Source organism: Pinus tabuliformis, chromosome X, assembly GCF_031772625.1.
Source record: "Pinus tabuliformis cultivar Carrire ecotype Pingquan chromosome X, CPIR1, whole genome shotgun sequence".
Taxonomy (NCBI): Eukaryota; Viridiplantae; Streptophyta; class Pinopsida; order Pinales; family Pinaceae; genus Pinus; species Pinus tabuliformis.
In genome coordinates, this window is record NC_142308.1 from 541,155,965 (window position 1) to 541,168,329 (window position 12,365).

At 39.2% G+C, this 12,365-nt stretch overlaps 1 protein-coding gene across 3 annotated transcripts in view; it reads left to right on the plus strand.

Annotated features, from left to right (window-relative positions):
- EMB2369 (tRNA synthetase class I (I, L, M and V) family protein) overlaps positions 1–12,365 on the plus strand; it is a 279,373-nt gene that overhangs the window by 80,624 nt on the left and 186,384 nt on the right. For 2 of the 3 annotated variants that reach the window (XR_016264120.1, XM_089446857.1), the window contains exons 4-10: positions 3,737–3,856; positions 4,052–4,156; positions 5,102–5,310; positions 5,447–5,513; positions 5,600–5,754; positions 6,187–6,451; positions 6,543–6,749. Coding sequence is in view for 2 of the 3 variants with exons in the window: in XM_089446857.1 (XP_089302983.1) it covers positions 3,737–3,856; positions 4,052–4,156; positions 5,102–5,310; positions 5,447–5,513; positions 5,600–5,754; positions 6,187–6,451; positions 6,543–6,749 (1,128 nt within the window). In the remaining variant the exon portion in view is untranslated. The remainder of the gene's footprint in view (positions 1–3,736; positions 3,857–4,051; positions 4,157–5,101; positions 5,311–5,446; positions 5,514–5,599; positions 5,755–6,186; positions 6,452–6,542; positions 6,750–12,365) is intronic. The other variant, XM_089446858.1, reaches the window with a different exon arrangement.

Sequence of the window (12,365 nt, forward strand, 5' to 3'; positions counted from 1 at the left end):
ATTATTTTTATTTAGTTATTATTTTTTTATGAATTTTTTTATTCATAACAATCTCTAAGGCTCGTACATATTTCAGTGGTTCGCAATTATCTTTTATATGGCTCAAGTTCGCATTGTCTCTATGATTCACATTTATAACTCTGTGGCTTGCAACTTGAGGTATGAACATTTGTCTATATGACAATGACTTGGAGGCACATTTTAGTGACTTGATCTCTATGATTGACTTGGAAACATGACAATGATCTATACAACAGTGAGGCATGACTATGATCTGCATAACAGTGACCTTGGTCTATGATAGTGACCTAAGGATATATGACAATTGAAAATTATAATGACAGTGCCCTGTGACAGTTTTACAGTGACCTTATATGGATGTAACCTTGACATATCAGTGACCTTGATTGACTGTAAAACAATGGTCCACATATGACAATAAGACAGTGACCATGATGAAAGTGAGACTATGATCCATATGACAGAGGCATGACTGTAATCTATGTGACAGAGACTTGGAGACTATGACAGTAACCTTGTTACATAACAATGATTTGGAGATATAACAATAATCTCAGATAAGGCAGAATTTTTTTATGACTGAAATAAATGGATGATCTGCTATTGGACAATAACGGACAATAGACATTATGGCAGTGATATATATATATATATATATATATATATATATATGACAGTGATGTATATGACTGAAATCTTAATATGTGACAATGATCTATCTGAGCTTGATCAACAAAAGGTGAAAAATTCATCTACCTCAGCTACCAAGAAGGAAGTAACACCGATTTCAGAGGGAGTCAATGGCATAAATTGTACTGGAATCTGATTGGTGTGACCCAAAAAAAATATTAATTGACAATACTAATGCTGATAGAGATATTACTGATAATTGGAAGCTGTAGAGCATGAAGCAGAACTCTTAAAAGAATATTGACCTCAGAGGGAGCAAGCAACAAAACTTGACATTGATTTGACAACTCCAATAATGTTTTACTTGGATATGTTTTGGCTCCCTGGAAGGACATATTGCAGAAATATGTATAGAGGATGGAAAGATAGCAGTTGAGATAATGTGTTGGATGATATTTACGTACCTACAGTTATTTGGTTTGATTTGATTTAGGAACACATGAATTGTGTGACCATCACTTATGATGGCTTGGAAAAGCATGAGAGCATAACTTTGTTGTGAAAGAAAGAAAGCATGTGCCAACAGCTGTGAGGAAGTTTGATTCTACATTGATTGATTTGACAGATACTATTGGTGACAAAGATACTACTGTTGGCTAGTGGAAAGTTATACAATTTCATGAAGGATGACGGCAAAAACCCTGTCACGAAGATATATTGTAAAAGAGTTTGGCTCCATAAATGTTTGACATCCAGTAAGGTCTAAGCTTAGGTATGATATTATGCGAGATAGGAGCCTTGCAGCTACAACTAGATCTCCACAGAAGAACAAGTAGCTAATAATTTAGACAAGCTAAGGCTTGTCGTTGTGTCTCCCTAGTTGAGAGGGAGTAAGGAGGAGTGGCAATGGACACCATATGCTCCATGCATCATGCACTAGGCTAAGACTAACAACTGTAAGTCTAGTGAAGGCACTGGTAGAGAATGGAGGATTGAATAAGCATCTGGGACCGATACTCCTTGAGGATTTGGAATCCAAGATAGGAAGTAGTCCTGTGGACCGATACTCTTTGAGGATAGGACAAGGTATCCAAGATAAGAGTAGTCGAAGAGGACCGATATTCTTTGAGGATTGGGAATCCAAGATAAGAATAGTCCTGTAAGGACATACCTAGTGAACATCCAGATGGGGTATGTGCCTTGAGAGGCGGTGGTGGTGGTGTCCAAATGTATGCCTCCCAACATTGTGCTCTAATCTAGTGGAGAGTTAGAGCTTGTTAGTCAAGGCCTTGCTATTTTGCAAATTGACAATGCTGGTTATAATGTTGATGCTTGATGATGGCTTATCAATCCAAACTCTTCTTATGAGAATATTTCAATTTGAGAGTATCCTTGTATCCTGGTGTGTAATTATGAATACCTCCCTAGTTAAGAGGGAGTGTTGGAAAATGTAACTAGGTTTGGTCTTCATAATTATCATTGTACTTGTATATTTCATGTGAAAACAAAAAAGAAGAAAAATAAATTCTTATTTTTCAAGCATGGGTTTCATGCTCAAGTCAATTTATTATTTTATTCAAGCATGTTCTTCATACTCATTATTATTTGTATTAGTCAAAGCCAAAGGCTTATTTATAGCCTATAATTTTTTTTTCAAAGTTGTAATTTGAGTCAAAGTCACCTTAAGATGTCAAGTAAGCCCTGCCTGTCAAGTCGGCCCTGCCCAAGAAGAAACACCTATTCGAACCCCTTCGGACACTATAAATAGAGGATGAATTGAGCTCATTTGGAGACAAGCAATTCGCATGATCTGTTCTGAAATAAATTGAAGAAGAGCGGAGTCAAGGGTGGTGGAAGTCTGAAATTTGAAAGTGTAAAGGAAAGTTATTCTTGAGATCGGACATATGATAGTTCTGCTGCTGTACATGTTGATGATCTTGTTGTTGTTGACAAATTTGTTGCTATGTGGAAGGAGGGCTTGACTTGGCATCTTGAGGGTTGGAGTTTTTGTCATGGTCATTGTTCTTGCATATCTCACTTTGATCTGATTCTATAAGAAGAGAATTGTTTTGGGTTTTCCCCCTTGTGGGCTTTTGGCCCTGGCTTGGAGAGCCTAAATTCTTGTGTTCTTTTGTTTCTTTTTGATCTTCATGTACATTTTGGTAATTGTTTGATGAAGAACAGAACACAATAATAATAATCCAACACACTCGCAAATAATTATCATGAAAGAGAAATCTACCCTAATATGCAGAATACATGATGTCTCAACAACATGAAGGTACCAAAAGGGAACCAATGGGTCAGACTATCATCATCCACTCCTAACATCCATGGCTGAGACAAAGCTGGTAAGGAGAGTTGTCCTGGCTTTTTTTGTGTTTATTTTGTGTAGTCCTGTGACAGACTAGTAGAATGTGTGGTCCTGGGATTGCTTTTGATTAGAATCTCCTACATGGTGAAAGAAGGATGTGATGAGATTCTTCCTGCTTTGATACAACTGTAGAACAAAAGGACTACACCTCTGATCACTTGCAAGTATAATCATGAACATACCAATTGTAGCTTCTTTATAACACAAATATTAGTTATTATTCTGAAGCTCATGTGCACACGCACATCATTTATTTACATGAAAGTTTGAAACTGCTTGGCAGGTGTACTTATTTCAGGGGTAACAAAATTGTGGGATATAGTGAAATTAATTTCATTGTCATGCTTGAGTACAAATGTCTGCATTCATGATAACAAATTGTAGTGATTGAAATTGACTTATAACAAAAGGCAGAGATAACACAAACCTGCTGAAGTACCTTATAGCAAAATGAAAAAATTCAACAAAACTGCATGGTAAAAAACAATGTGTTTATACTTTGAATGTTTTGTCTAAATATTTATAGGCTAGATTGTTTCCTGTCAATGCCATTGTCAAAAAGGTGTGTCAAACTTAAACGCTGGCATTGCTCGACTGTGTGGGTGTTGGAAGGCTTGGCTAAATTCCTTTTGATAGCAAATTGTTTGTCTATTTCTCACCAGTTAAATTGAGTTCTTTTATAAGAAATTTTTTGATGGATTTCTTCTGCAGCTAAAATCCTTGGGGTTCTCATATGATTGGCAACGTGAAATTTCAACAACTGACCCTGAGTATTATAAGTGGACGCAGTGGATCTTTCTTCAGTTACTGAAGAGGGGACTTGCATATCAGGTGCCACATTCTGACGTCCAATCTCATGAGATCTTATGTCTTTTCATTTACTGTTTCAGCTTATTGGTTCTTCTAATTTTAGTGCTTTGATTCTAATAATGAAAAAATTTGAATCTAAATTCAGTTATGAAGTCCTTCCAATTTATTTTCTTATTATGTTTTTATTATATATTTTGATGAGTGTTGACTTGTCAGGCAGAAGTTCCGGTTAATTGGTGCCCTGTCCTTGGCACTGTTTTGGCAAATGAGGAGGTCATTGATGGTGTTAGTGAACGAGGTGGACATCCTGTTATCCGCAAGGCAGGCAGCTTTCTGTTTCATATCTCTGTGATATTTAGGAATCAGAATTTCTGCAATTGCTCAGAAATGATGATATGTGTATATTTCTGGTTTTAATTTTTAACTATTTTGAAGCCATTAAATGTTTCTCTACATTGCCTCTTCCACAAATAGGAAATGCCAATCATTCTTATGGTGTTCCATATGCTGCGATGTGCCTGCCTGACCAGTTATCTGTCTCCAATATTCACTTCTTTGTAATGTAGGGGAGAGCAGAGAGAATGGATTTTTCAGCTACCACACCCAAAGGTTCTGGGTATTTTGCATTCACACATAATGTTTTAACTGTTTCTGCTTGACAAATCATATGATGGCCATCTGTAAGCCTTGTGTGGTGCTGCCTATCTTTAATTGCTAGGCTGTTTTTGAGAACTAGTCACCCTAGCACTCTAGATTTAAAAGATGAATGGATTTTCCAAATTTTCCGAAAGCTGAAACCTATCAAGCCATCTAACCTCATTATCCTGAACAGCCCATCTTCTGTTGAGTCAATCTGCAAAAGAAAAGTCTGGCTGGGTCTTCGCATAGAGTTCTTTTGTTCTACAATGAAGGAAATAGTCCCACATCGCGATTTCCAGTCTTTCCAAATAGGACCCTGCACATCGAAATTCAATGAGATCCAGCAAATTAGATTTCAGCCAGGATAGGAATTTTCAGAGAGATATTGACTCCTTTGACATTCTAGCCAAAGCGGCTATGTTGGTTCTCCTGACCTATGTAGGGAGGAACAAATGTACATACTCGAGTCTCGATCTGATGTTGTAGTTGTATGATGTAATTTTTTTTTTTAATGAAAATCAAGATCCAAAAAATAAATAAATATTTTCAAGCCAATTTACAAAGAAATCCTTTCATATATTTTCGTACAAGTTTAAGCTAACAAGTCATTGTGTATAATATGAACAGCCAATGCGCCAATGGATGCTTAAAATTACTGAGTATGCTGACCGCCTTCTTGAAGATTTGGATGAACTAGATTGGCCTGAAAGCATCAAGGAAATGCAGCGTAATTGGATTGGACGGTCAAAAGGTGCTGAATTGGACTTTTATGTACAAGAGAGGGAATTGAAGCTGACTGTTTTTACAACAAGACCAGACACTATTTTTGGGGCAACGTAAACTGTCATACTCAATGTGCCAAAATTTTTAAACTTTCAATCATTAAAAGTGAGGAATAGACAAGGGATGCTGCCTTCTAAGTTCTTGGTAAGCAGTATAGCTTGACATTTAATTCGTGTTTTCTTCATGCAGGTATTTAGTTATTGCACCTGAACATCCGTTCTTGGCATCGATAACATCTGATTCTCAGAAGATCTTTGTAAGCAGTCCTTGACTTTCTTAGTTGTTCTTTTAATGTCCTTTAATCACATATGGCCCAACAACATTTTTGGAGTTATCACTCAGGTAGAGGATTATTTTGAGAAAGCATCCAGAAAAAGTGAATTAGAGAGGACTGATCTTCAGAAGGATAAATCTGGAGTCTTTACTGGTTCTTGTGCATGGAATGCTGCAACTGGTGAGGCTATTCCTATCTGGGTGGCAGATTATGTCCTTGGCAGGTGTGCCTGAAGAGTTTCCTTTCCTGTTTTGACTGGGTTATGTGTGAGTTCATTATCAGTTCACAGTGAATACATTTGAAATGGTCACTCTCTTTAAATAAAATGGAAAATATGCATGTGTCTCAAATTGAATAAGTTATTGATGGTGAAAATATGTGCTTGATTAAATTCATTACATTGTCATTTCCAAATACTGATTTAAGTAGTCTGAGCAGCAGAGGATATGCAGACGTTATGGCCACTGGCAATGAAATGATCAAGTTTTTCTTTTCATATGTACCATGTATATATTTTTTAAATCTTTGGAAAACGGCTTTATTACTATATTAATTTACTTAATCTACCAATTACAAGAATGGGTAACCATTTGGTGCGAGTCTCAATAGGAAACTTACTAAAGTTATCGTGAATATCTGATATACTTTTTGGCAGCTATGGCACAGGAGCAATTATGGCAGTTCCTGCACACGATTCTCGAGACTATGAATTTGCCACAAAATATAATCTTCCAATTCGACAAGTTGTGATTCCTAAAGATGACAGTGGATATTCTACAGACAAAGCATATGCAGGTGAAGGCATTATGATAAATTCATCCAGTGATAGGTCTCAGTTTGATATTAATGGCTTATCAACTGCTGAGGCAGCTGCCAAGGTCATAGAGTGGGTTGAAAGAACTAGACATGGAAAAAAGAAGGTGTGCTACTGTCTTGAAAAATATATTGTTTGCTTTACATGTCAGAGGCCACATGAATACAATGTAACTTCTAGCTGGTAATTTATATTAGACTTTAGTGCAGGTAAACTATAAGCTTCGAGATTGGTTGTTTGCTCGACAACGTTACTGGGGTGAGCCTTTCCCAGTGATTTTTCTAGAGGACACAGGTGAAGCTGTTCCTGTTCCTGAAAGTTATTTGCCAGTCACTCTCCCTGAAATGGATGATTTTACTCCAACGGGCACGGGAGAACCTCCACTTGCCAAATCTATTTCTTGGGTGAGTATCAGAGTCAATAACTTTTCTGCCTTGATCAAATTTTGTTGTCATTTTGAATGGTACTTTGTTATCAGAGAAGAACAATTTATAGACACGGTGTCATGAGATTGTAATTGCGAATATGAAAACATAAAGAGGCTATGAAGTGGAAAATTTATGCAGATTGAAACTTATTTTGCTTCCTTATCCTCAGAATCAAGGCTATGCACATCGCAGATAGATATATGGGCAGAACTAAGTCACATGGCACGAGAGACACGAGGACACGTAAATACGAGTCTTCGACATGAAGGACATGTAAATACGAGTATTCGACACGAGACACAGCGACCCTGGAAACATGACACATTATATATATATATATATATATATTAGAAAAATACTAAAAGATAGTGCGTGATCCATATAGATATGAATTACAATGATATCTATTTAGTATACACTATTTACTATTTAGTAATTTACTAGTTAGTTTATTAATTTACTACAGTAATGATGTTCATTGTTCATGTTATAACTTCTGTTAATAACTTCAAACAGTTTCGATCATGTTCAAACTTCACATATGGTAGTTTATAAATTTATATTTATTCAAACTTCACTATTGACTGGAGCATTAATCGAGCTTTCCCTCCCTTTAGACCTCGAAGGTGTTATGAGGAGTGAGCACATGACAGGGAGTTGGGCTTTTTATTTCAACACACGATCTATACGTGGTCACTGGTCATAAAATGTGGTCACTAGTGTATAATAAAGTTAAGTTCCATAGGCTATAACACAACTTACAGGAAATTTAAGTGCTCCAAACTCTCATCAAAGCACGCAAACTCTCGTTTCTTGCGTCTCCAGGTCTAGGTCAATGTGAAGTTGTGAACGGTGCTCTCAATGTGTCGTTGTGAGCATTGCGTTCGAATTTGATGGAATTCCTCACACTGCACAACAAATTTGATTTCGGCAACAAGCAAACTCGACTTCGGCGGCGAACAATGACAAAAAAACCCAAAAATAAACCATGTTGTAGGTTTTAAATGTCACTTTTCATGGGACATGTGTCCTAAGAGCCAGAAACGTTAGGGCATGTTTTTGCCATGTCCAAAACACGTGTCTCGATTGGAGGACATGAAGAAAAACGTTTTCGACACATTTTAGGGTACGTTTCTTGTCTGACATGTGAAATACGGGACATGAGACCTTGAGGGGCGTGTCCTGTGACTTAGGGGCAGAATAATCAAGTTAATTTTTACAATACTATATATCACGAGTTGTGAACTTTTAGCAGTCAGCATACCATGCTGAGAGAGTCTGAAAGAAGTTTACTAAACTTTAAAAAGCTCAGCAGTACGTATTTGTCACAATTTTAAGGATACAACATGATTCTATTAAATTAAACATAATGTGAAAGTAACGGAATTTCTGATATTTACTTTGGAATAAAGCATAATTATCAACCCAATAAGTTTCAATTCTTATCATTTGCATTCGTCTCATCCAAATGAAATACCTATAATTAGTTCAATCCTCATCATTTAGCAAAGATATCTGTATTGTTTTAGAGGTTTACCTTAATTTTTTCTACATTTTGCACCTTTTGTTGAAATGCTAAATTAATTTAGCAACATTAGTGCTTCCAGATGATTTTAAGTTTTTATTTGAAATGTGTAGTGTGCCAAGACTCAAAAATGTTACTCTTAGGTGGTCTTTTTCTAATTTTTTTATAATCCTTCTTTTATTAGTGCAGGCATGCTTATTTGCAAAATCCTCTGATTCCAAGGAAAAGTTAGTTCCCACATTAGGCTAGACAATCGTGTAACCAATAATTGTTAGAATGACACTTTCATCCACTCTTATGATCCCATGGGAACAGTGCGTGTAATTCTATAGATAGTTGAAGGTCAATTGGTTGGGCAAAGCAACATTGGTCTTGACCAACGCAATTGGTGCATAGGTCGAGGCAGAAAATTTGGAGATCTAAGGATGCCTATGGTGATAAAAGATGACTGTCTTCCTTATTTTATGTGAATTAGTTGTGCTTTGGGATATATATACAGATATGAATTATTCTGTGGATCGGTCTGTCATCATCATTAAGATTTGATGTGTTGATTATTCTTTTCCATATCTTGAGTTATGTTTTCTTGTGCTTCAATGCTATAATGGTGTCTATTAATACCGCCTCTTCTTGAAATTCATTGTTCTTCAGTTCTGCAATTCCTTGGTTTTCCAACATTGTTTGAGACAACAAGGTATTCTGTATAGGATGAACACCTTTAGTAACTACTCATACAGCTAGATCAAAGATCATGAAACCAATATATTTATGTGATTAAACTCCTCTAAGAGGGAAACAATGCATGGACCTAGCCAACGTGGCCACTTGAAGCAATTTGTAATATCCCGTTTCCGAGATATTTCCCAAACCCCAGTAAACTCCAACCAAATACATATAAATGATATAATAACCAAGAAGCTCAAAATGATAAAAATAACAATGGTGCAACATATAACAATATAACCATGAGATATAAGCAGATACTCAAGAAATGCAGAGAGAAATACTAAGCCATTTTATTATACTGAGTAATAGAATGAGTATAGGAGGTGATCAGAAATATGGCACCTCGACTTGCTGAAGGCAAGTGAAGAAATACACTCAGAATAGCAAAAGAATGGCCTCTCTCCGAACTGCATCCAAACTATCGTGTTGCTAGAAATCAAATGAGGATTTGGGGCTGTTCCCCTCCTCAGAAAGTGTTGAAACTTTGGAATCGGATTCTACTCAGAAAACCCATAAAAACCCAGAAAGCTTTTCTGAAATGGCCGACCCTCGAAAATCGCCCCCTTGAGGACCCACGCAATCCCTCAAGGCTTTGTGCCGCTACTGAAATAAACCCACCACAACTCTGCCCGAAACTCAGCCAAAATCCTCCAATATGCAAGGGCTGATCCCCTGCTCAACCTCCTAGCACAAATCCCCCTGCAAAACCTCAATCCTAAACTCCTGCCAGAAAGAACTGTGTCATCCCTCTCAAGACTGCACAGTCATCTACGATGCTCAATCCTCCTGCCAAAATGCTGATGAAACTACTGCAAAATACTGATGGAAATACCTTGCCTGTGCAGGCACTCGAAGTCCCTCGGGGCTAAGGGTGAGATCTTCGAACGGAGACACTCAATGCACTAAACAGTGCTGCAGACTAGTTAAATAGCCAGCGTGCTCTAAGTCGAAGTGACTAGCTCAAATGCACATAGTCGAATGCCAAAATGAGGAGGCTCGACTCTCCATTATAGCGTTGGCCTCTCTCAATCCCAAGGCTCACCACTTCCAACGTAGCTTCCCTCTTGCCACGTGTTTCTCACCATCTGCGCAGTCACTCCAAGTGTCTTCGTGGGCCCCTCCTCTATGTGGCTCTTTGGCCCCCCTTAGCTCACCTTTTAAGTTACAACGTTGTGCTACTAGGGAGTGTCTTTATTCATGAAGTGAGTTTGTCCCCCTCTCCTCACCTTTTTATTTATAACTAGCTATAGAAGGCAAAACTGAGCAAAATCGAATATTCCAATTAGCCATGGCTAATTAGGAATATTACAGTCTCCCTCGGCAAAATGTTGCTTGTCCTCAAGCAACTGAAATGATGGATGCTGCAAGATCTTCTCACTCTCCCAAGTGGCATCCTCATTCGGTAAATTCTTCCACTTCACCAAGAATTCCCGGACTGTCCTGCTCCGCAGCCGCCTCTCCCTGGTATCAATAATAGCCTCTGGCTGCAACACCAAATGCCCCTCATCATCTGTGGGAGGTAGCTCATCTGTCACTGTCACATGCTGTCCTAATGCCTTCTTCAGGCATGGTACATGAAAAATGTTATGTATCTTGTTGCCTTGGGGCAACTCCAACTCATATGCAACCTGTCCAATCCTGCGTATCACCCTGTATGGCCCATAAAAGCGGGGCTTGAGCTTCTCAACCCCCTTCTGCTTCAGTGACGACTGTTGGTATCGCTGTAATCGTAGGTAGACCAGGTCCCCTACCTCAGACTGTCTCTCCACCCGACCCCTGTCAGCATACAACTTTTGCTGGTTCTGTGCTGTAGCCATATTATCCTTGAGAGCTCGGAGAATATCCTGACTCTCTTGGTTCCAAATCTTGGCTCTTGGAGCCTTGCTAGCACTAAACATCACGTCAGTAAAAGATAAAGGATGATACCCATACAAAACATAAAATGGTGACATACCGATGGATGTCATGAGTAGTGTTGTAGCAGTACTCCCCCAGATGCAGCCACTTCAGCCATGCTCGCTGCTGCCCACTGACATAGTTACGCAAGTAGCCCTCCAACCACTTGTTAACTATCTCTATGGCGAAAAAGTGTGAGTACTTTGTCAGCCAATCAACGACGACAAAGATGTAGTCCTTGCCCTGTACCATGGGCAACCCTGTGATGAAGTCCATCGAAATACACTACCATTTCCCCTCCGGGATGGGAAGAGGCTGCAATAGTCCTGCTGGATGGTTCATCTCCCCCTTGTTCCTCTGGCAAACTTCGCACTCCCGACATGCTGGAGTACGTCCTCCTTGAGGCCCTTCCATGAGAACCTCTCTCTAATGGCCCTGTAGGTTTTGGTAAACCCTGATGACCTGCCAATGGTGAATCATGTGACGCCTGAAGTATCTTCTTCTTGAGCTGAGACCCTTCAATCAAGAAGATCCGGTCCCTGTAGTAGATGATCTCATCGACCACCCTATACCTGTCATCTGCCACCTGCGCATCCAGAACCTCACATGCAAATCTGTCCTTAGAGTACTCTACTAAGAGTCGAGCCCTCCAGTTTGCGTCCAAGCTCATAAGAGACAACGTGGCTGGCCTACGTGAAAGGGCATCTGCTACTACGTTGTTCTTACCCTTGACATATTCAATGTCAAAGTCATATGCTTGGATCTTGCTGATCCACTTTTGCTGCCTCTACTATAGCTGCTTCTGCTTCAAAAAGAACTTGAGGTTGTTGTGATCAGTCCTCACCCTGAACCTGTTACCCACCAAATACTGCCGGTACTTAGCCAATTCATGCATGATGGCCAGCATCTCCTTGTCGTATATAGAATACAACCTCTCGTGCAGAAGGAGCTTCCAGCTCTCAAAGGCTATAGGGTGACCTCCCTACATCAACACTGCGCCGATCCCCTCTCCCGACGCATCACACTCCAAAACAAATGGCTGCGTAAAATCTGGCAACACAAGCACTCGACAGTTGCTCATAACCTCCTTGAGCCTATCAAAGGTTCGCTGCACTGTATCTGACCAACTGAATGCCCCCTTCCTTGTCAAATTTGTCAGGGGTGCAGCAAGCTGTGAGAAACCCTTGACAAACTTCCGGTAGTAAGTACAAATGCCAATGAATCCTCGAAGTTCTGTCACGTTTCTTGGCTCCGGCCAATCTCTGATGGCCCTGATCTTCTCCTCGTGGACCCTCACTCCATCCACTCCTATGATGTGTCCCAAGTATAACATCTCCGTCAACCCGAACTCACATTTGGAAAGCTTGGCATAGAACTGCTGCTCCTCCAAGATGCACAATACTGTCTCAATGTGCTGGAGATGCTCCTCCCAAGTTCTGCTGTAG